The sequence below is a fragment of the Triturus cristatus genome, chromosome 4_2, assembly GCF_964204655.1.
Source record: "Triturus cristatus chromosome 4_2, aTriCri1.1, whole genome shotgun sequence".
Lineage (NCBI taxonomy): Eukaryota > Metazoa > Chordata > Amphibia > Caudata > Salamandridae > Triturus > Triturus cristatus.
In genome coordinates, this window is record NC_140586.1 from 128,754,509 (window position 1) to 128,775,310 (window position 20,802).

At 47.5% G+C, this 20,802-nt stretch overlaps 1 protein-coding gene across 2 annotated transcripts in view; it reads left to right on the top strand.

Annotated features, from left to right (window-relative positions):
- Window positions 1–20,802, top strand: part of TFCP2 (transcription factor CP2) — a 295,496-nt gene that overhangs the window by 114,148 nt on the left and 160,546 nt on the right. For both annotated transcript variants that reach the window (XM_085600782.1, XM_085600781.1), the window contains exon 6: window positions 1,367–1,519. In XM_085600782.1, the coding sequence (XP_085456908.1) occupies window positions 1,367–1,519 (153 nt within the window). The remainder of the gene's footprint in view (window positions 1–1,366; window positions 1,520–20,802) is intronic.

Below are 20,802 nucleotides of genomic sequence, written 5' to 3' on the forward strand. Positions count from 1 at the left end.
TGTACACCAATGACGTTTGCATGGCACGCTGTGGGCCTGCAGTCATTATTGAATTTGTTTTTTGCATTCATGGTCAGTTTGGCTCTCGCAGTTATATTTCAAAATCCTATGTCATGGTAATCGGCCCATGAACTACCAGCTCTAAAACCTTCAAGGTGGGGAACAATATCTTAGTTAAAGTCCCAGGCTTCTCATATCTCGGGTTGTTTGATGTGTAAGTGGAAGCCCATGATTGAGAGGTGGAAGTGTGAGCTTGTTAAGGCCACGGGTGCAGTGGTTAGCTTCGTCCAGGGGTTGGGTTCTATGGCCCTCAGCACATTAATCGAGATTTACCAGGACAGATGTGTCTTTAAGGCTTTGTATGGTAGTAATAATTGGGTATACAAGAAGGTTGATAACATTCAGACTGCTGAAAACCTGTTTTTAGGATGCTTTTTGCAGGTCCCAAAAGTACACTGGCTTTCTCTCTCCATGACGAGCTTGGAATAAAATATATAGGAGACATATTCGCTCTTAGACCATTGCTATGCTGGATTAAGATCTGGACATGGAAGGGAGCTCAGCTGAATAGGCAGATCCTCTCTGAGTGTTTCTCTTGATCAGGTGCCTAAAATTCCTTGGATTACCTTTTACCAGCCTGGGCAGGGAGGATGTAGGTCATAACCCCTAATCCCTGAGACCCAAGGAGTTGAAACAAATGAGGGACCAGTTCTTAGAAAGCATGACCTTACAAAGAGAGCAGTCGGAGCTGGTGAAAGCTATGTTGCAGGAGCATATGCTCTTAAAACCAGTTCAGGCCAAGGAGCCATACTTATTCATTATCAATAATGAGAGGGATAGATTTGCGCTAGTCAGATTCAGGTTTAACCTGCTGCATCATCTTCTGGCTTCCCCCAGTGGTTGAGGTGAACCGGGCACCTTGGAGCCCTACTGTGACATGTCTCTGCAGGACTCTCTTCATTTTGTGCTGCTTTGCAAATATTTAAATGTGCCAAGAAAATTGTTTATTATCCCGTTACTGAAACCTCAAGCATGCTCGTCTTACTCTTATGTTTTTTTCAGCACTCATCCAACGAACATGTCATATTTGCTGGTTCCCACTACATTGAGACATTCTTGGCTTGATTTATTTTGTTGCCACTATTGGGGGGATTTAAAAACGAATGTATCTTGTTTGTCTCAAAATTTTAAGGGACTTTCTACTATCTTTTTTTTTTTAATGGTTTTTACTTATACTGTGTGTATATTATCTTATCATTTGACATGCATGTATAATGCTCTTTTTATGGTTAAATTTTATAACTGAATAAAGATTTATGATGATAAACTACCTAATAGTGCCAACATTGTTAATATGCTTATTTAGGTGCACTGCATTAGCACTGAATTCACAATGAGAAAGCACGGAGGAGAAAAAGGGGTACCATTCCGGATCCAGATAGATACCTTCAAAGATGACGAGAATGGGGAATACACGGAGCACCTTCATTCTGCCAGCTGCCAAGTCAAAGTCTTTAAGGTAGGGGGTGTAGAAGCCTCTGTGAGTGTCAAAATGGTGGGGTTTTCTGGCTTACAAATAGTGTATTTTTTTTCTTCATGTTTTCGATGGTATCCTCTCTTTTCTGTAGGTGTTGCTAATCTTAAAGTGCATTTTTGGAAATGAAAGCTCACCGTGCATGATTTTTTAATATTTTTCTAATGACTACTGTCGTTTAGGGCCTGCTTTTTGATCTGTTATGGGACGTTGCCTTATAACACTCTCACTGTCAGAGCTATTACAGCCAAGACTGAAGTTTGATTAGTGATGTGTGTCTTCTAGTATGTTATAGGATTTGTAGAGCATATACCTGCCCCAACAATGGGGCTTCCCAGCGCTAGGCCGATAGAACACACAACTGTAACCACCAACATCCCAAAGGATCTAGATGAGCTAGATGAAGAAAAGCCATGTCTTGAAAGGTTTCCTGAAAAATAGATGTTTTTTGATGTTTCTGATGGAGGGAGGAAGTGTGTTCCAGAGAGAAGGAGCCAGGTCTCAAAAGGATCGGCTCCTGCTCTGACTCTGGGAACAGTGGGCAGGTTGAGGTTGGCGGAGCACAGAGAACTTGTGGGCCGATAAGATTAAATAAGATAGCTCAGTATCGGGCCCCTTGGAAGTAAAGAATCTTATGGGTGATACAGAGAGTCTTAAAATGAACGCACTTATCCACAGGCAGCCAGTGTAACCTGTGAAGAAGACCCAAGGCAGAAAAGACCTTAGGGAGAAAAGCAGCCTGGCAGCCACATCTTTTGGAAACTGGCATCTTTTAGTAATGGATTTATTGGCTCCTAGGTACAAGATGTTACAATAGTCCAGCCGGGGCAAGATAACCACCTAAATGATGATTTGACAGGTGAATGGGTCAAAAAGGGCCAGGATCGGGTTGAGGCTTCTCAAGAGTCCAAAGCCGGTGCCAAAAACTGATCTAGCTTAGACCTCAGTGGCAAAGGTTTTATTCAACCAAACTCTTAAGCTTTTGATGAAGGATTTGGGTTTGGTGGGGGCCCGAGGGAGGAAGGCCAACTATATGGAAAGAGTCTTTGCAGTGCATGACGTCTTGAGCCATGGTGTGTTTGCGCTGCATCCAACTTAGCGCTGCTGTAATGCATTTTAGTGTTTATAGAAGTATGTGAGTTGAATGGTGGGCATGTCAAGCGGAATTTATTCTATGTGCCTGATTGAGGAATAGTATCATGGCGAGCGTGCAATCTCCTCCTTGTGTGTGTGGTGGTGGGATCACCGGGTCTATGTTAAAACGATTTTGTACATTTGTGGGTCTACCGTGAAGCATGAGAAGGCACGACCAAAGGAAATCCACCAATAACCTCAGTAGTGGCTCCAAGTTGTCTAAACCCCTCCCCCATTACGAAAAAGTGAAGATACATTGGGGCCGTTTTCAATAAAATATAGTAAAGAAAACTGGTAGTATTGCCTGTAAAACAACATGCACATATTATAAGGGTTTCTTAAGAGTAACTCCATCTTTATAGAGAAGTGCTGCAGGGTGCTGCATATCGGTGGATTCTTGCAGACTCCCTGATTTTAATAAAGAACCTAAGATCAAACTAAACATGCAAATATTCAATAATGGTGCCAATCTTTAAGTTCTAAAACACACAGATTTGACCAGCAAAAACATAGGATTGTGTTTATATTGAATAAAGTGCGTGTGGAAAAACAGGCTGCACAGGAGCGCCATGATCACAAATGGAACCTTTCACTAGGAGAGAAAATGGTGTCCCCAAAAGTAACCCTGAAATGCCAGGGATGGCAGCCGGGGTTGTGGGTGTAGAGAGGAACACCTCCTGTTATAGAGGAGAATTGTCAATGTGACATTAACCTCTTCCATGCTCATGACGTCTCCCGGCCGTCATGAGTCACGATGGGCGTGTGCGGACGGCGGCCGGGAGACGTCATGACTACGCCCGCGATCGGAATGTCAGCACTGCGGGAGCGCTGCAGCGGAATTTGCGCCGCAGCGAAGAGGTTAAATACTTTTATTTTGTAAAAGCGCCCTATGCAGCGCTTTCGCTTTAATGTTGGCCACGTCAATTTCTCTAGACGCAGCTCATCTAAGGAAAGGGGCGCGGACGACATTAAAGTGTAAGTGCCGCGGAGTTTCGTAAATGTGAGACCAATTGCTTTGCAAATGCTTATTTGAATATGCTAATTTTATTTCATTTTCTAAGCAGTTGTGGACCCCCTGAGTAAGCTTTGTGGACCCCTAGAGGTCCCTGTACCACAAGTTGAGAACCACTGGGTTAGACAGTATAGCATTGGTCACATATCTCAAACAAGTGTTGTAGCCAGCATTACAGCTCGATGAGGTGCCTAATGAACTCAGGCTCAGTGAGGTGAGAATCTGTACCTTACAAATAGTGTTAAATATTTTAAAAACGTTGTTAGTCAGTGGAAAGAATCATTAATGAGCATTTGCAGAGCCCATGGGTCTGGCTTGATTTGCCAACACATGTAAACAGAGGCATTCACAAATGCTTTTTACATGCTATGCATGCCCAAATACTGTTTATCACATTAAAGCCTGCTCTATTGGCTTTATCAATGCGGAGAGAAAATAGGAAAACAAAGAATTGATTTCTGTATAGAATGCATACAGGATATAATTAGTTGAATGTAACAAACACACTGATGATTGAGTGTACTTTTGAAATATGAAATAATACTCATGAATTCATGTGAAAGGACTTCCTGGAAGGTGGAAATATTCCAAATTGCCAATAGCATGAGGTGAGCGAGTAATACTCACTAGAGTGGAACCAAAGTCACTGTTTATTTTAAAGAATTGGCATCCATCTCTCTTACAAACAGCTGCACTGTCAATCCACAGCTCAAAACAAGCGGAATGGTAATCAGAGTAGTGAGGTTGAAGCAGCAGACATCTATTTGTATCTGCTGTGCCTATACTCTGCAGTAAATCTATCAGTGTTTAGTCTGTTGTGAACTTCCGCACTATTTTAAGTAAGAATCCTGGAAGACTTTAAAGTGTTCTAGGCCTAAGACTCTTGCAGATCACTTTCTAAATCAGATGATGCCATCGAGGCTGCAAATGCTCCAACTTATGCACAATTTAGATATTTTGTTTCATGACTGATGAGGGTAGAGAGGTTCCCAGGGACCTTTTAATATTTAGTGTTAGATGACCCTGCAGGTTTTTATTTTGTAAATTGGTGCTACAGCCTTTCTGTTTCTTTACAGAGCTACCAGTTTCAGTTATTTCTTTGTTGTTAACCCCTTCAGTGCCACGCCCTTTCCCCCTCCTGTGCCGGGCGTTGCATTAGTGGGTGGGGTTCATGACGAGATAGTCTCGTCATGGGCACAGCGCGATCGTGCTCCATGACGAGACTATCTCGTCATGGGCACAGAAGAGGTTAAACCTCATGGAAGCAATCTGATGAAATGAGATGTGCGTAAATGGCTTTCAAAGGGTAAAGTGATATTTTGTTGTAAAAAAATAAAGAAACCCATATTGTAACAGTTTATCATAAACGCTTATAGACTACTCTGGCATCCGTAAGAGTTTCAGGCTGAAAAGCTGGAAAATACAAACAGAAATCCAAACACAAATTATACTACTGATAGAGAGGGAAACGGCTAGATTTTTAGATGTTTTTAAAGAAGGGGCCATCAGGAATGGACTCAGATATCAGAGCAAGTAATTCCAAAGAGAACAAGCTAGCACTGAGAAATTCCTCATGACAAGCATATGCCTCGTGCTCTTGTGACGTTTGGACTTTCATGGTGGTAGTACTTATTTAACAGCATCATTTTATATTGTTTTATCCGCACTTCCATTGGAGCCATAGATGTACTCAGTGGAATATTCTGGCCTTCAGGTTGTGGGGGCATAATCTAACCAAGACATGGAAGATAAACGGTCATTTAGAGATATAGAGGATGGTTCACCAGGCGGCAGCAGACACTCAAAACCTGGCAATTCCCTTTTTTCTAAATATAGCAGGGGAGCTGTGTGTTCGGTTCATGGGGCATCCACCAACCTATAAATCCGACAACCATATGTGTGTGTTGCTTTTTTTAGGGTGGGGGGAGGTTACTGGAGATTATTGAAAAGACAAGCTCAGGTCATATCAGAGATCCCTATTAGTTCCACAACAGACATCTGTGTTGTGTCCCAGGAATCAGTTGCATAGATCACTAGATTTCTAGATGCTGAGCATATTTCCTTTAGATGCGTTACAATCGTCATACAGAAAAACAGACAAATATATTCAATAGTATCCCAATTGTTCGAGGCATGTGGGCTGCTGAATTCATATCTGTGCATAGATCGCCGCCTAGTGTTGGGTCCGGATGTTTGCACGTTGTTGTCCTGGAAGAGTCTTCGAAGTATCCTTGGATAGGTGACTCCTCCCCTGGACTACAGTGCGCATGGGCATCCTCTCCATCCTCAGATTGTTTTTTTCCGCCAGCCCGGTTCCGTTCCAAGAAGACTCTACGGAATCGACGAGCGGCGAGACTCGAGGCGCAGCACGCGGCACCGGCCCCAACAGACCTCTTCGACGAGGCCGAAGACGTCGAGGAATTTGAAGCCTTGCCCTCCAGTCCCGTTTCCGAACACTAACCCGGATCAGACGAGGTAGACGAGGCACTCTTCCACAGAGGTGAAGACGACACCGAGGTAGGAGACGACGAGGAGGCCTTAGGAGCCGAAGAGAGTAGCTCCAATGATGAACAAGGCCTACCTGTTCAAACCGAAGAAACACCAGTGCCACAGCCTATGGCTCCGGTCGAGGGATCGCCTTCGGGCCTTACCCGAGACACATCCCGCAGTTCTTCGGCCCCGCCCTCGGGCCCGGCCTCGGACGTTCAGCGGCAGCCATTACTGCATAAACAAGCTGGTTTCCCTACCACAAAACCGAAACCGAAAGCTGCTCCGGTTCCACCGAAACCGAAACTGAAAGTGGCGCTGGTCGGATCGAGGCCTTCGACGCCAGCGCAACGCGTCGGCACCGACCGCACCAAGAGAGACTTCGGTGCCGAACTTGAAGCGGGCGACGTTGGAGTCGACAAACGGAAAAAGGCCATCGGCACCGACAAACCTGCTCGGCTACCGGCACCAACGACACCGAGGGCCGTACCGCCTGCTGTGTCTCGCATCGCTCCCTCGACGACACCTAAGCCTCACGTATCGAAGACTTCGGTGATCTCCGCACCTCGACTCGATGAACCGCCGGCGCCAAAAAAATCCACGGCCGCCTCTACGAACCTGGCCGGTGCCAAAGCCTCAAAGGCGCCCCAAGTACGACCTGGTGCGACGCAAGGCAGCAAAACCACGGCTGTCCTCCAGGACACGTCGGGTTCCGGTTCGATCGGAGCTCCAGCAGCCTCTTCGGTGCCGGCCAACATTACCTTCGGCTTGCCTCCGTCGACAATCCCAAAAATGTTCCAACTCAAGACACGGGTCACCCAACCTACGGTCACACCTGCTGAGACGTCTCCGGCACGTGTCATCGACGCCGACACTGGCAGGATGATTCTCCACGACCGAAGGATAACTTCGGAGCCGCCATTGGACCCTTTCAGGATCCCACTGAAAAGGAAGTTGCCTGTAGAATCGGAACCTCTCCTTTATGAACCCTTCCATTCATCCTACCAGGATCCACACCGGTTCTCCCCCACACGCTCCGATACGGATGCATTGGAGGACTACATGGATGACCAAGTCCCCTACCATGTAGACACGGACCCTGATGACCAGCAGGACCCTGATCAAACTTGGGGCGACCCTGCAGACCCCAGTGCACCTCTCGATGCACAGGACCAACAACTCTATGGGGCAAAAACATCTCCTACGGAGGATACTGCGGAGTTCAACGCTCTTATTGAACGTGCTGCAAATAACCATGGGGTACAGCTTCACTCTGATACCATCGAAGATGACTTTCTAATGGACACCTTTGCATCCTCAGAAAGACATGTAAAGACTCTGCCAATGTTGAAGGGGGTCCTCAAACCAGCCAAGGACATTTTCAAGGAACCCACCAGGGCACGAGTGATAAACCCCAGGATTGATAAAAAATACAGATCAGCACCTGGGGATCCTACTTACATCAGAGGCCAATTACCACTCGACTCCATCGTCGTAGCGAATGCACGCAAGAGGGCACACTCGCAAACGACAGGTGACGCTCCTCCCCCGGACAAAGAGTCCAAGGTGTTAGAGACCTCTGGCAAGCGAGTTGCCGCCCAAGCTGCCAACATATGGCGCATAGCCAACACTCAAGCGCTCCTTGCTCGCTATGATAGAGCGCACTATGACACACTGGAGCAAATATTCCAACATCTCCCTGACCAGTTCAAGGAAGGCGCAGAAATGCTCATCAGAGAAGGACAGCTACTCACGAACGCTTCCATTAAATGTGCACTAGATGCTGCAGACACGGCTGCCAGAGCCATAAACACAAGCGTCATGCTGCGACGACATGCCTGGCTACGGATCTCAGGATTCAAGCCTGAGGTACAAAACAATATACTGAACCAGCCCGTCAACCCCGACTATTTATTCGGGCCAGAGGTTGACACCACCCTCGAAAAGATAAAAAAGGACACGGACACTGCAAAGTCCATGGGCGCCCTACAAACTCAGTCCTTTCGGAGCGGCTCCTTTCGTCGCCCCGGAAACAAGGGAGCAGGTAGAGGACAGGGGTCACAACAAACATATAACAAAGGCAATACACAGACCACCTACGATAAAAACACCCGAGGTGGATATCGTGGCTCCAGTACAAAGGGCAGAGGACGTGGCTACGGCAACACCATGTCCTCCCCCAAGAACAAGCAGTGACGCCCTCTCCCTTCCTCCCGACCACATAACACCTGTCGGGGGAAGGCTACAAATGTTCCTGTCCACGTGGAACTCCATCACCACGGACAGGTGGGTCAAAGATATTATAAAATACGGTTACTGTCTGGAGTTAACCTCCACTCCACCCACAATACCACCAAGAAGCCGTCCTATTTCCTCAGAGCACTTAACGCTCTTACAGCAAGAAGTGCAAAGTATGCTTCTAAAAGGCGCTATAGAGGTCGTACCCATCCACGAGCGGGGTACGGGAGTGTACTCCCTCTACTTCTTAATTCCAAAAAAGGACGGGTCGCTCAGACCTATATTAGACCTGAGACCCCTGAACCAGTACATCAGAGCACTTTCACATGCTCACTCTACAGCAAGTCCTTCCGCTTCTCAAGCAGGGAGACTTCCTAGCCACACTGGACCTCAAGGATGCGTACTTTCACATACCCATCCACCCCTCACACAAAAAATACCTCAGGTTCACTGTTCAGGGGCAGCACTATCAGTTCAAAGTCCTTCCCTTCGGCGTGACAACAGCGCCCAGGGTTTTCACGAAGTGCCTAGCTACGGTGGCAGCACATCTACGGAGGCAGCATATACACGTCTACCCCTACCTAGACGACTGGCTCGTTCAAGCGAAGTCAGCCCAGCAATGTGCAAGCCACATGTCCCGCACCATTCACCTTCTTCACAGTCTGGGATTCTCACTAAATTATCCAAAGTCCCATCTCCAGCCCGCACACGTACAACAGTACCTAGGTGCGACTATAGACACTCTGGCGGCCACAGCTCAGCCAAATTTAGTGAGGATCAACAGCATACAACTGCTGATCTCCAAGTTCAAACCCAATCACTCACTTCCAGCGCGAGTGTTTATGCAGTTGATAGGCATGATGGCCTCCTGCATCTTCATAGTCCCGCACGCGAGATTACATATGCACCCACTTCAGGAGTGCCTAGCACGTCAGTGGAATCAGGCTCAAGGACAGTTAAAGGACCTAGTGTTGGTGAGCGGTCGGGCATACAACTCTCTGCATTGGTGGAATCCACAAAACCTTTGCAAGGGCCGACCATTCCAAGAGCCTGTCCCACAGATAGTACTGACAGCGGACGCGTCTCTCCAGGGATGGGGAGCTCATGTACTCCACTACACAGTGCAGGGACTATGGACAACACAACAAAAGAAGTTGCACATCAACCTTCTGGAACTGATGGCAATCTTCCTAGCCATGAAGGCATTCAAAGTACATCTATGCAACAAGGTCGTGTTGATCCGGACGGACAACATGACCGCAATGTACTACATACAGAAACAGGGAGGAACACACTCTCCACAGTTGTCTCATCTGGCTCAGAGCATGTGGAAGTGGGCCATTCAAAGGAACATGTTCCTCATGGCGGAACACCTCCCTGGCAAGGACAACCAGATGGCGGATCTGCTCAGCAGACACAGCCACCAGATGCACGAGTGGGAGTTACACCCATCAGTACTCCAACCGTACTTCCAGCAGTGGGGTCATCCGGAGATAGACCTATTCGCGACAAGCGAAAACGCAAAATGCCAAAGCTTCGCCGCCAGATTCCCACATCCGCAGTCGCAGGGCAATGCGATATGGATGAACTGGTCCGGCAGATTTGCGTACGCTTTTCCCCCAGCGCCATTGATACCGCTAGTGGCCCGCAAACTCCGACAACACTCCCTGACACTCGTCCTAGTTGCTCCCACGTGGGCACGCCAGCCGTGGTACACCACCTTCCTTGAACTTTCCGTGGTGCCGCATCAAAGGCTGCGGATCAAACCCGCGCATTTGACGCAGAACCATGGAGAGGTTCAGCACCCAGATCCGCAACAGCTGAACCTAGCGATCTGGCTCCTGAAGTCCTAGAGTTTGGCTATCTCAACCTGCCACCTGACTGTATGGACATCATCAAGGAGGCCAGGAGACCCACTACCAGGGCTTGCTATGCAGCCAAATGGAAAAGGTTCGTCATTTATTGCGGTAATAATGACATCAACCCGCTGGACGCATCCATCCAAAACATCATCTGTTACCTCTTACACCTATATCGATGCAATCTGGCGTACACCTCTATACGTGTCCATTTGACCGCAATCTCAGCCTATCTGCAAACCAGGCAGCACCTCTCTCTATTCAGAGTGCCTGCCATCAAAGCATTCTTGGAAGGACTCAAACGAGTCATTCCACCAAGCCACCCACCGGCTCCAATGTGGAACCTCAACTTGGTCCTCACACGCCTGATGGGTCCACCCTTTGAACCTCTACACTCATGCGAGATTCAATTCCTTACCTGGAAAGTGGCCTTCCTCGTAGCGATCACTTCCCTAAGAAGAGTTAGTGAACTCCAGGCACTAACCGTTCAAGAGCCATTTATACAGGTTCACACCAACAGGGTCGTACTACGTACCAACCCCAAATTCATGCCCAAAGTAATATCGCAGTTCCACATGAATCAGACTATTGAACTGCCAGTTTTCTTCCAAAACCCACAAACTGTTGCAGAAAGGGCACTACATACACTAGATGTTCGGAGGGCCCTCATGTACTACATCGATAGGACTAAACCCTTCAGGAAGACAAAACAACTGTTCGTTGCCTTTGCCCCACACCACAAAGGTAACGCCATCTCCAAAGCAGGGATAGCCAGATGGATAGTTAAGTGTATTCAAATCTGTTATCAAAAAGCAAAACGCACATTAACTATTCCACCACGAGCCCACTCAACACGTAAGTTGGGGGCTTCCATGGCCTTCCTAGGAAATATTCCCCTGCATGATATATGCAGAGCAGCCACATGGTCCACTACACACACATTTACAAAACACTATTGCGTAGATGTGCAGTCAAAACAGCAGGCAGCTGTAGGACAGGCTGTTCTCAAAACACTTTTTCAGACCGCTGCAGCTGGCACGGGTAGCCGCCGCCAATAGAGGGCACTGCTATGTATTCTATGCACAGATATGAATTCAGCAGCCCACATGCCTCGAACTGAATATGCTACTTACCAGTATGCATCTGTTCTTGGCATGTAGGACTGCTGACATTCATATCGCCCTCCCTCCTCCCCGGCGCCTGTCGCAGCTGCAGCTCTCAGAATTACTGCAAGCATGGTCATCACTTTCTGTATCTACTCCATCACTGCCACAATGGCGAAAAACAATCTGAGGATGGAGAGGATGCCCATGCGCACTGTAGTCCAGGGGAGGAGTCACCTATCCAAGGATACTTCGAAGACTCTTCCAGGACAACAACGTGCAAACATCCGGACCCAACACTAGGCGGCGATCTATGCACAGATATGAATGTCAGCAGCCCTACATGCCAAGAACAGATGCATACTGGTAAGTAGCATATTCAATTAAAGTCACTTCTGAAATTTTACATTAGTTTCTTTCAGAATGCTCCAAAATGCAAAACACAACTAAGTTAAATTTTTTATTGCACAGATTGTGGTATTTTTAAGTTAGTTTTTGTACAGTATATTTTGTGTGTTGTTCATAACGCACATAGTTATCCTGGTCTACAAAGAGTCATCTTGAAAACCAAGTTGAATTGCCTGATGAAGAAACCACCTTTTTGGGTTTCTCCTTATTCATGTGAGTGGCGTGCTTTCTTCTGTATATTCCTCCTGAATTTGCTGTTTTTTCTTTTTAACTCCAAATTATTCGTTGAAATACCCTTTGCCTCTCAAAACTGGTATTTTTCTGCATTTATTGTTGATGATGATATATTGCTAGACTCTTGAGTCTGGTTTAGTAATTTCAGGCCAGTTTTAGAATTGATGGTTAACAGGTGTATAGTAATTGCAAAGGTGTTGTCAAATACAAACATTCCCAGAAAGTGTAGGGAATCAAAATAATGAAATGAGCAGAGTATCTATTGTTAATGTATTTGTAGTAGTATTTGTATAGTGCCTTTTATCCCTGATGAGGCTCGACGGCACTCTTGCTGGTCAGACCCAATCTCTTGCAAGCTGAGTGTGCTGCATAAATTATTTGGATTCTGTTTCCTGATGAGTGCATGCTGCTCGCAATATGAGTTAAGGGCGCTATACTTATAATCCGTTGATTAGGAGGTTAATGGGCATTACTGTTTCGAAGTATATACTTTTTTGGAAACAACAATTAAACAATTGAACTGCAATACAAATGATATAATAACAAACACAGATACAGTGCTTCAAAATTGATAATGCAGGGTAAAATGCCCAATGTACATTTGCTGTGCTCATGGTAACATACAATTCTGTCACTAAGTAGCTTTTTTTTAAGAGTGTGAATTACGCAAACAGTAGTTTAATAATCTTGGGCAGTTCCCTTTCTTTAGGAGAGCTCCTCTAAAACGCCATTGATTTTCTGAACTTACTCACATCAAATATATTTTTCTAGCAGAGTGTATATAGCTCACTTGCTATATACACACACACTGAGCTCGAAATGTGATCCGGCCTTTTGCCGTTTTCTCACAAGGTTTTTAAGCATAGGATTAGCAAGTGCTGTCCAAGCCTAACAGAAAATAGCTTTTGATTGATACAATAGCATTCAAGCCAATTTGAAATAATTAAAAGCAATAAGTAAAAGCTGCTCTTTACGTGTCTTAGTGGAGGGTAAAACACTACTCGATTGTACTTGGTTGTAGTGTGGCTTGTGTGTGAAGAGTTTTGGTGTCTTGTATGAGGACCGAGGTTATACTCCTATCCTGTCACACCAACTTATAGCTGTATTTAAGCAAGTAAGAGATGAAGTCTCGTATGCAGGTACATAATCGTCTTTGTGTGGTTTACTTTATATTCATGTATGCGTTACTCTGCTTCCAGCTCTGATATTTGCTGTAAAGGTATTTTATGTTTTGGAATATTCTCATTTTACGGCCTTCATGAATTCCAGATGATTGTTCCTCATCTTTGCCTACAATGAGTTCAAGAGCTTGTCTGTTTGAATAGGGAAGAACATACCACCACTGTGTTTGATTGTCAAAGTTGAGTGGAGGTTCCCATTATGCATATATTGCCAAATATCTATAAGCATTTATGTTCCAGCAACCATAAAGAGGGTTTTGTTGAGTAAATGTGAATAGGTGTTCAAAACTGAGCTCCTGCTTTAGGTGTTAGCTGCAGAATAGGCTTTCACACTTTGTTCACCTGTCCAAACACCTCCACTCATCACAGGAACAACTCACACAAGCTTGAGGGCACCAGTGTATGATGCTACAAATAGTATTTTCTGCATTAGGAGTTTACAGCAGGTCAGACTTTAACACTTACGTTTGAGTAAATTGCTTACCAGTAATCATCTGCAAGTAATGCTGTTCCTCTTCTATGAAAGCATTGGTATGGTACTGCAGACAGCATTAAAGTTACTTCGATGATGTAGATATGAAATGGATTGTTAACTCTACAGGAGTATGATACTGTAATGGATACTTCTTAGAGATTCCACATCAAGTACCTCTCGAGATATAAGATATTGGACGAAATCCATAGATCTGAGGTCATAAAGCCTATGTTTGTTTCCCTTTCCTTTTAGTTAAAGTGATTATGACCCTACCGCTTGTCTTTCTTCACTCGCTTATCACATTCTTGCGCTCTGTCTTCTGCATTTTCAAAATCATAATTTGTCCGGCTTTGAGAGACCGATGTAACCGTTCTGTTTGAGGGCCCTAAGTTCAGTGGTGAATGGTAGTATCCCATACAAATGCTGCCCACTGAAAGTTAACTACCCCAGGACCCCAAAACAAGGCTTCTGAAATGTTTGTTTTGCTTTGTGCAGCATTTGATACATGTTTCTCTTGAGGACAAGTCATCTTGATTTGGTAAGCAGTTCACTGAAGAAAATGTACTTCTTTTGCAAATGTATTTTTGTATTTTTTGGTCAATTGAATTTGGGGGGCTCCACTGAGTTTTCTGATCTGGTGTGTGACATATAAGGGCTCTTATCACAGTTATGTTGTACACCTTACTTGCTCTGTTCTGATGTGCCAGTGAAGAGAACTCTGCATTGCTACGGCAGCAGGGGACTAAAAAGTTATTAGAAAATGTGCTAGGAAATAGCTGCCATTCTAGTTTCACTTAGATTTTTGTTGTACTTTTTGTTGTATTTTTTAAAATACATTTTCTGTGTCTGTAGTGGTTGTAATTCTTTTCTGCACCTAATATCATGCAACTATTACCTCTTTTTCTGTGTATCCTAGTTTTTAGTTTAGAAATTCATTGTCACCACTTTAGTTGTAGCTTATGTACAAGGTTTTTATTTTCTTTTGTTTCTTCATTTTTTTCAATTTTTGTTTGATTTTGTTCTTAACTTTTTTTGATTCGGTCTTAATTCTTAAACTTTTCCTTAAAGATCTATTGAAAACTTTTGACAGTGTGTTGCTTTTTGTAAATGTTTTTGGTTCTTTTTGTTTTTGGTTCTTTTATTTACAAAGTGTAAAGTTCTTTTTGAAAGCTGAAGTGCATCAGAAGTATTTGATGAAAGTAGGTGATGTCGTGCATTAGCAGTTTTTATACTGTTCTTTTTGAGGTGCAGAATGTGGTTGTTTGATAACGAGTAAACAGGCTTTTTTCTGGTAATTCAAAGGTGCACTCCTTAAGACATTTCCATGGTTAATACAGGTTCAAGTCTGGGTCCCACTTCCCCAGTCATTAATGTTTCTTAGTGGGGAGAAAAGAAACAAGATTCTAAAAACCTATTGACTACTGTGGAATCCAAAATGAATGAGCTGATAATATTGACGTTTACTGAAATTATAATCAGTTTTTTGTAGCATGTACCTTGGGCTGCTCTTGTTTCTTGGTAGGTAGAACTTAGAATATGGAATTGATGATTCTAGTAGGCTTCTTTAAAATTCTTCCTTTTTCAGTTAAGCACTGTGTTGGAAACGCCCACTCCCACTCCGCAGGGTGGTGGTGGACTCCCCGAACACACTGTGGTAGCTTGGCTCGAGTGGTCAGGAAACAGGCGCAGTGCTAAGCATACAATATACCCATACAATAACCATGCGTGCATCCGTTCCAAAAACGACTCTACACCGTAAAAATTATGAAAATATTCTTTCTTTATCTTTTTCTCTTAGTTGCTGATTGGAAAAATAAATAGGTCAATCACAATATACAAGTTTCAATTAGTGCAGGTCAAATAAATATTGGCTGTTTGATGAAATAAATAGGGGTGATCATAAATAACAGGGCATAAATACAAGTGCAATATATACAGACAATTAAATACTTTGAGGCAATAAATACTGTACCAATAAATATTGTACACCATCAAGTCCTGTGGACCTATAAATATAGTGCAGCAATAAATAGGTAAAAATTCAATAAATACAGTACCCCCAATAAATAATTAAAAGTATACAGCAACACTCATGTAATCAGATGACACTTCAATTCTTAAGGGCTGATATGGCCCAGGCACAGCTTGTAGGGTTGTGGAAGGCTTGAGGGGGGCTACTCCCTGGCTGGGACAAGGCTGAGGCCTAATCTGAGGTAGATCCAAGGGGGGTATACCAGTGCCCTGGCTTTCTCTCTCCACACAACCTCTCTAGGTTAGTCCCAGTTCACCCCAGGCACAGTCAGGTGGGTTTCAGCACCTCCCTAGCCCCTTAGAGCAGTCTCTCAGGTCTCCACAGGGCCTTAGGCGCCCTCTACTCCACTTACTGCCCTTTTTCTGATGTTCCGACGCCGCTGGAGTCGTGTCGACGCCGTGAGGCGGTTCCGGTTCGGTCTCGGCGGCCTCGGCACAATGTCAGTTCTTTGACGACGCCGGTAGGCGGTTCTGGTCCGATGTCGGTGGCCTCGGTTCGATCTCGACCTCCGATTCGACGGCGTCGGGCAGTCTCTTCACGATGTCGACTTCGGGCGGCTCCGGTCCGATGGCGCTCTCGGCTCCGATGACGTCGGCCGGCCTGGCCTCGATGTCGACTTCCGGCGACTCCGGGGTGCGATCCTCACCCCCGACCTCCGGTGCTCCTCCACACAGGTTCCGGGCGACTCCGGAGTGCGATCCTCACTCCCGACCTCCGGTGCTCCTCTACCTCGGTCTCCGACGACTCCGGAGGGCGGACTTCACTCCTCCGATGACGCCGCTCGCTCGACCTCGGTTCACTTCCTCCTCGACCTCTGGTATTCCTCACGACCTCCGTCGGCGCCCTCTCACGACCTCAGGCGGCTCCGGGTACGACGTCTGCTACTTCAGTCAGCGCCGCTCCTCCACCTCGGGCTCCAGGTCTTCAGGCTACTCGACGCCGGACTCCAGGGAAACCAGTCTCCAGGTCAGAATCTTGCTGTTTTCTTGGTTCTAAGGCCTGTTCCTGCTGTCCAGGTCCTTAGGATAAGTTTCTTCTGTCTTCTTCCCACACAGGGCTATAGGCTGGGATCCATCAGTAGGGACAAGTATCAAGGGTGGGTTTATGGACCCCACTCCAGGCACAAGTTTCCACCCCTGCTGCTTCACTCCTTCCTCCTTCACTGTTGTGCTCCTCTCTCTTCACCAGTCAGGTGCCAACTGCCAGCTCCAACTGCCAACTGCCTCTCTTATCCTCCCAACATTCTAAACGGTCTCCAACTGTCACAGAGTTCTGGAATCTCCTGGAATGTTCTGGAAGGTGCTGGTAGGTTCCAGTGGATGCTGGTGATGTCACAGGTGGCCACCATCTTGTGCTCCAGGCCCTCAGACAGAAGTTTCAGGGGTAGCTAAAATGGCTCCCTGAATCTGCAGCAACACGAAAAAGTCTGGTGGTTCCCAAAAAGGAAAAAATTCAACCAGGGTTTGAGGCAAAAGTGGGACAAAATAAATAATGATGAGGAGGGACCACCCAAAGGGCTGACAGGTCTAACACGCGTCCCCCCCAGCTGAAAGTGGGGAGAGCTACCCAACCCCTTGGGAGTTCTCATCACTAAGGCGGAAATACCTTGAGAGACCGTCTGCATTGGCGTGGTCCACTCCAGGCCGATGTTCCACCTGAAAGTCCATCCCCTGTAGGGAAATAGACCACCTCAACAACTTGGGATTCTCCCCCTTCATTTGCATCAGCCAACGAAGGGGTCTGTGGTCGGTCTGAACTAGGAAGTGCGAGCCAAACAGGTATGGCCGCAACTTCTTCAGAGCCCATACCACTGCAAAGGCTTCACGCTCTATTGCACTCCACTTCTGTTCCCTGGGAAGTAGTCTCCTGGATAGGAAGACCACGGGTTGATCCAGACCCTCTTCGTGGAGTTGCGATAACACTGCCCCAATGCCATGTTCTGATGCATCTGTCTGGACAATGAACTTCTTGGAAAAGTCTGGGGCCCTTAAGACCGGGGCCTCGCACATGGCTTTCTTCAATTTCTCAAAGGCTTGCTGACAAGCCTCCGTCCAGACTACCCGTCGAGGTTGTTTCTTGGACGTGAGCTCCGTGAGGGGGGCTACGATGGTACCGTACCCCTTCACGAAGCGGCGATAGTATCCCGTGAGGCCCAAAAATGCTCGGACCTCAGTCTGTGTCTTGGGGGGTTCCCAGGCCATGATGGCCTCGATCTTCGCCTGGAGGGGTTGCACCGTTCCCCTACCCACCAAGTGTCCAAGGTACACTACCGACCCCTGCCCGATCTGGCACTTGCTGGCCTTGATCGTCAATCCAGCTTGTCTCAGGGCCTGGAGAACAGCTTGCAGGTGACGCAAGTGATCCTCCCAGCTGTTACTGAAGACGGCTATGTCATCCAGATAAGCAGCAGAGAAACTCTCCATTCCGGTGAGGATCTGGTTTACCAGGCGCTGAAACGTGGCAGGTGCTTTCTTGAGCCCAAAGGGCATCACACAGAACTGGTAGTGGCCATTGGGCGTGGAGAAGGCTGACCTTTCCCTTGCTCCATCAGTCAAAGAGATCTGCCAGTACCCCGAAGTAAGGTCAAAGGTACTTAGATATTGGGCAGCTCCCAGCCGGTCAATTAATTCATCCGCCCTAGGGATCGGATGTGCATCAGTCTTGGTCACTGAATTCAGTCCCCGGTAGTCCACACAGAACCTCAGTTCTGGTTGGGCACCCGGTGGTGCAGCCTTCGGTACTAACACCACCGGACTGGACCAGGGGCTGCTGGAAGGTTCAATCACTCCTAGCTCCAGCATCTTAGTGACTTCACTATGAATGCTGGCCTTCACCTTGTCTGACATCCGGTAGATCTTGGACTTCACAGGTGGGCTGTCTCCTGTGTCCACGTCATGGACGCACAGGTGAGTCCTACCCGGGACAAGGGAGAACAACGCAGAGTACTGCCCCAGGGCCTGGCGACAGTCCTCCTGCTGTTCAGGAGTTAGAGATGGGGAGAGAATCACTCCCTCCACCGACCCATCCTTTTCCTGAGACGCAAACAGATCAGGGAGAGGCTCGCTTTCCACGTCCTCTCCTCCGTCAGTCACCATCATCAAGATGACTTCGGGCCTCTCGTGGTGGGGTTTGAGGCGGTTGGCATGCAGCACCCGCAGGGGCTGACGAGGGGTCTTCAGGTCCACCAAGTAGGTAGCCTTACCCTTCTTCTCCAACACCTCAAAGGGTCCTGACCAGCGATCCTGGAGGGCACTAAGCTCTCCTGGTTCGATCACCCACACCTTCTGGCCAGGCTCCAACTCCACCGGGTGAGCGTTGTGGTCATACCACGCCTTCATTACTGCTTGGCTGGCTTCCAAGTTGTCAGAAGCTTGCTTCCACAACTTAGCCATTTGGCTCCGGAAGGCCAGCATGTAGCTCACCACATCCTGGGGGAGCTTTCTGGGAGTTCTTTCCCATCCGTCTCTCACCAGGTTAAGAGGTCCACGTACAGGGTGCCCATACAGAAGCTCGAAGGGGCTGAAGCCCACTCCCTTCTGTGGCACTTCCCTGTAGGAAAAAAGTAAACAGGGTAGGAGGACGTCCCATTTCCTCCGCAGGCTTTCAGGCAGACTTCGGATCATGCCTTTTAAGGTTTTGTTAAACCTTTCCACCAGACCATTGGTCTGGGGGTGGTAAGGAGTTGTGAACCGGTAGGTCACTCCACACTCCTTCCACATTGCCCGCATATATGCTGACATGAAGTTGGTCCCCCTGTCGGACACAACTTCCTTGGGAAAACCCACTCGGGTAAAGATTCCCATCAGGGCCCTAGCCACAACAGGTGCTGTTATGGTCCTCAGAGGTATTGCCTCTGGGTACCGTGTGGCATGATCCACCAGAACCAGGATAAACCTGTGACCAGCTGTAGTCGGTGGATCTAATGGACCCACAATGTCGATGCCCACCCTTTCAAAGGGGGTCCTAACGACAGGAAGTGGTTCCAGGGGAGCTTTCAGCTTCACCCCTGTTTTCCCACTGGCTTGGCAAGACACACATGTCCGGCAGTAGGTATCGGACGACACTTTCATCTGAGGCCAATAAAAGTGTGGGACAAGACGGGCGAAGGTCTTGTCTTGCCCCAGGTGTCCTGCCAATGGTATCTCGTGAGCCAACTCCAGAAGGAAGGCTCGATAACGTTGAGGAACTACCAAGGCTCGTGACGATCCATGTAGGGGTGCCTTGGGTTCACTGTAGAGGAGGCCATCCTCCCAGTAAACACTGTAGTTCCCTTCAACGTTCCCTGCTGCCTGGGCTTCGGCCTGTCGCCTCAGCCCCTCAAGGGTAGGGCACTCCCTCTGGCCCTGGCAGAATTCCTCCCTGGACGGGCCTCCCTCCACGTGCCACTCGGCCGGGATGGGTAGGTCCTCCAGGTTGGTAACGTCCCCCTCCGCAGACTCCTGGTCCACCACCTCCGGTGGCCTATCCGTCCTACGGGGTGGAGACGCCGAGGCAGGCTCCTCCTGTCCTCGGTTCTTCCCTTGACTGGCAGCTGGCTGGGCCTTTGTTCCAGGCTCCAGCCGGAATGAACTCCCTCTTCGGGTAGTCGCGGACCTTGTGCTAACACAGGCCCAGTCAGGTGTACCCAGCATCTCGGTGTGAGTCCGGTATTCCACCTCCTTCCAAGCGTTGTGCTCCATGTCATTGCCCAGCAGACAATCGACTGGCACGGCAGGGCTTACGGCAACTCGAAGTGAACCTGCAACCCCCCCCCATTCAAAGGGAACCTCGGCCACTGGATAGTGACCTGTTCTGCCGTCAGCCATCGCGGCTGGGTGGAGTACATCGGGAATTACCTGCTCTGGAGACACCAGCTGGCTACGCACCATAGTCATACTGGCTCCTGTGTCTCTCAGAGCCTCCCCTCTTTGGCCGTTGATGGTGATCCACTGCCCATACTTTGCGGTATTTGCGGGCACCTGGATCTTAGGAACCATCTCCCGTTCTCCCAGGGACACTAAAGTGACACCCGCCCACTCCCTTCCCTTAGTTAAGGGCATCTCCTCCCCGAGCACTACACTAGCTACTCCGGGGGTCTTTCCTCCAGTGGGAGGGGGTGATCGTTT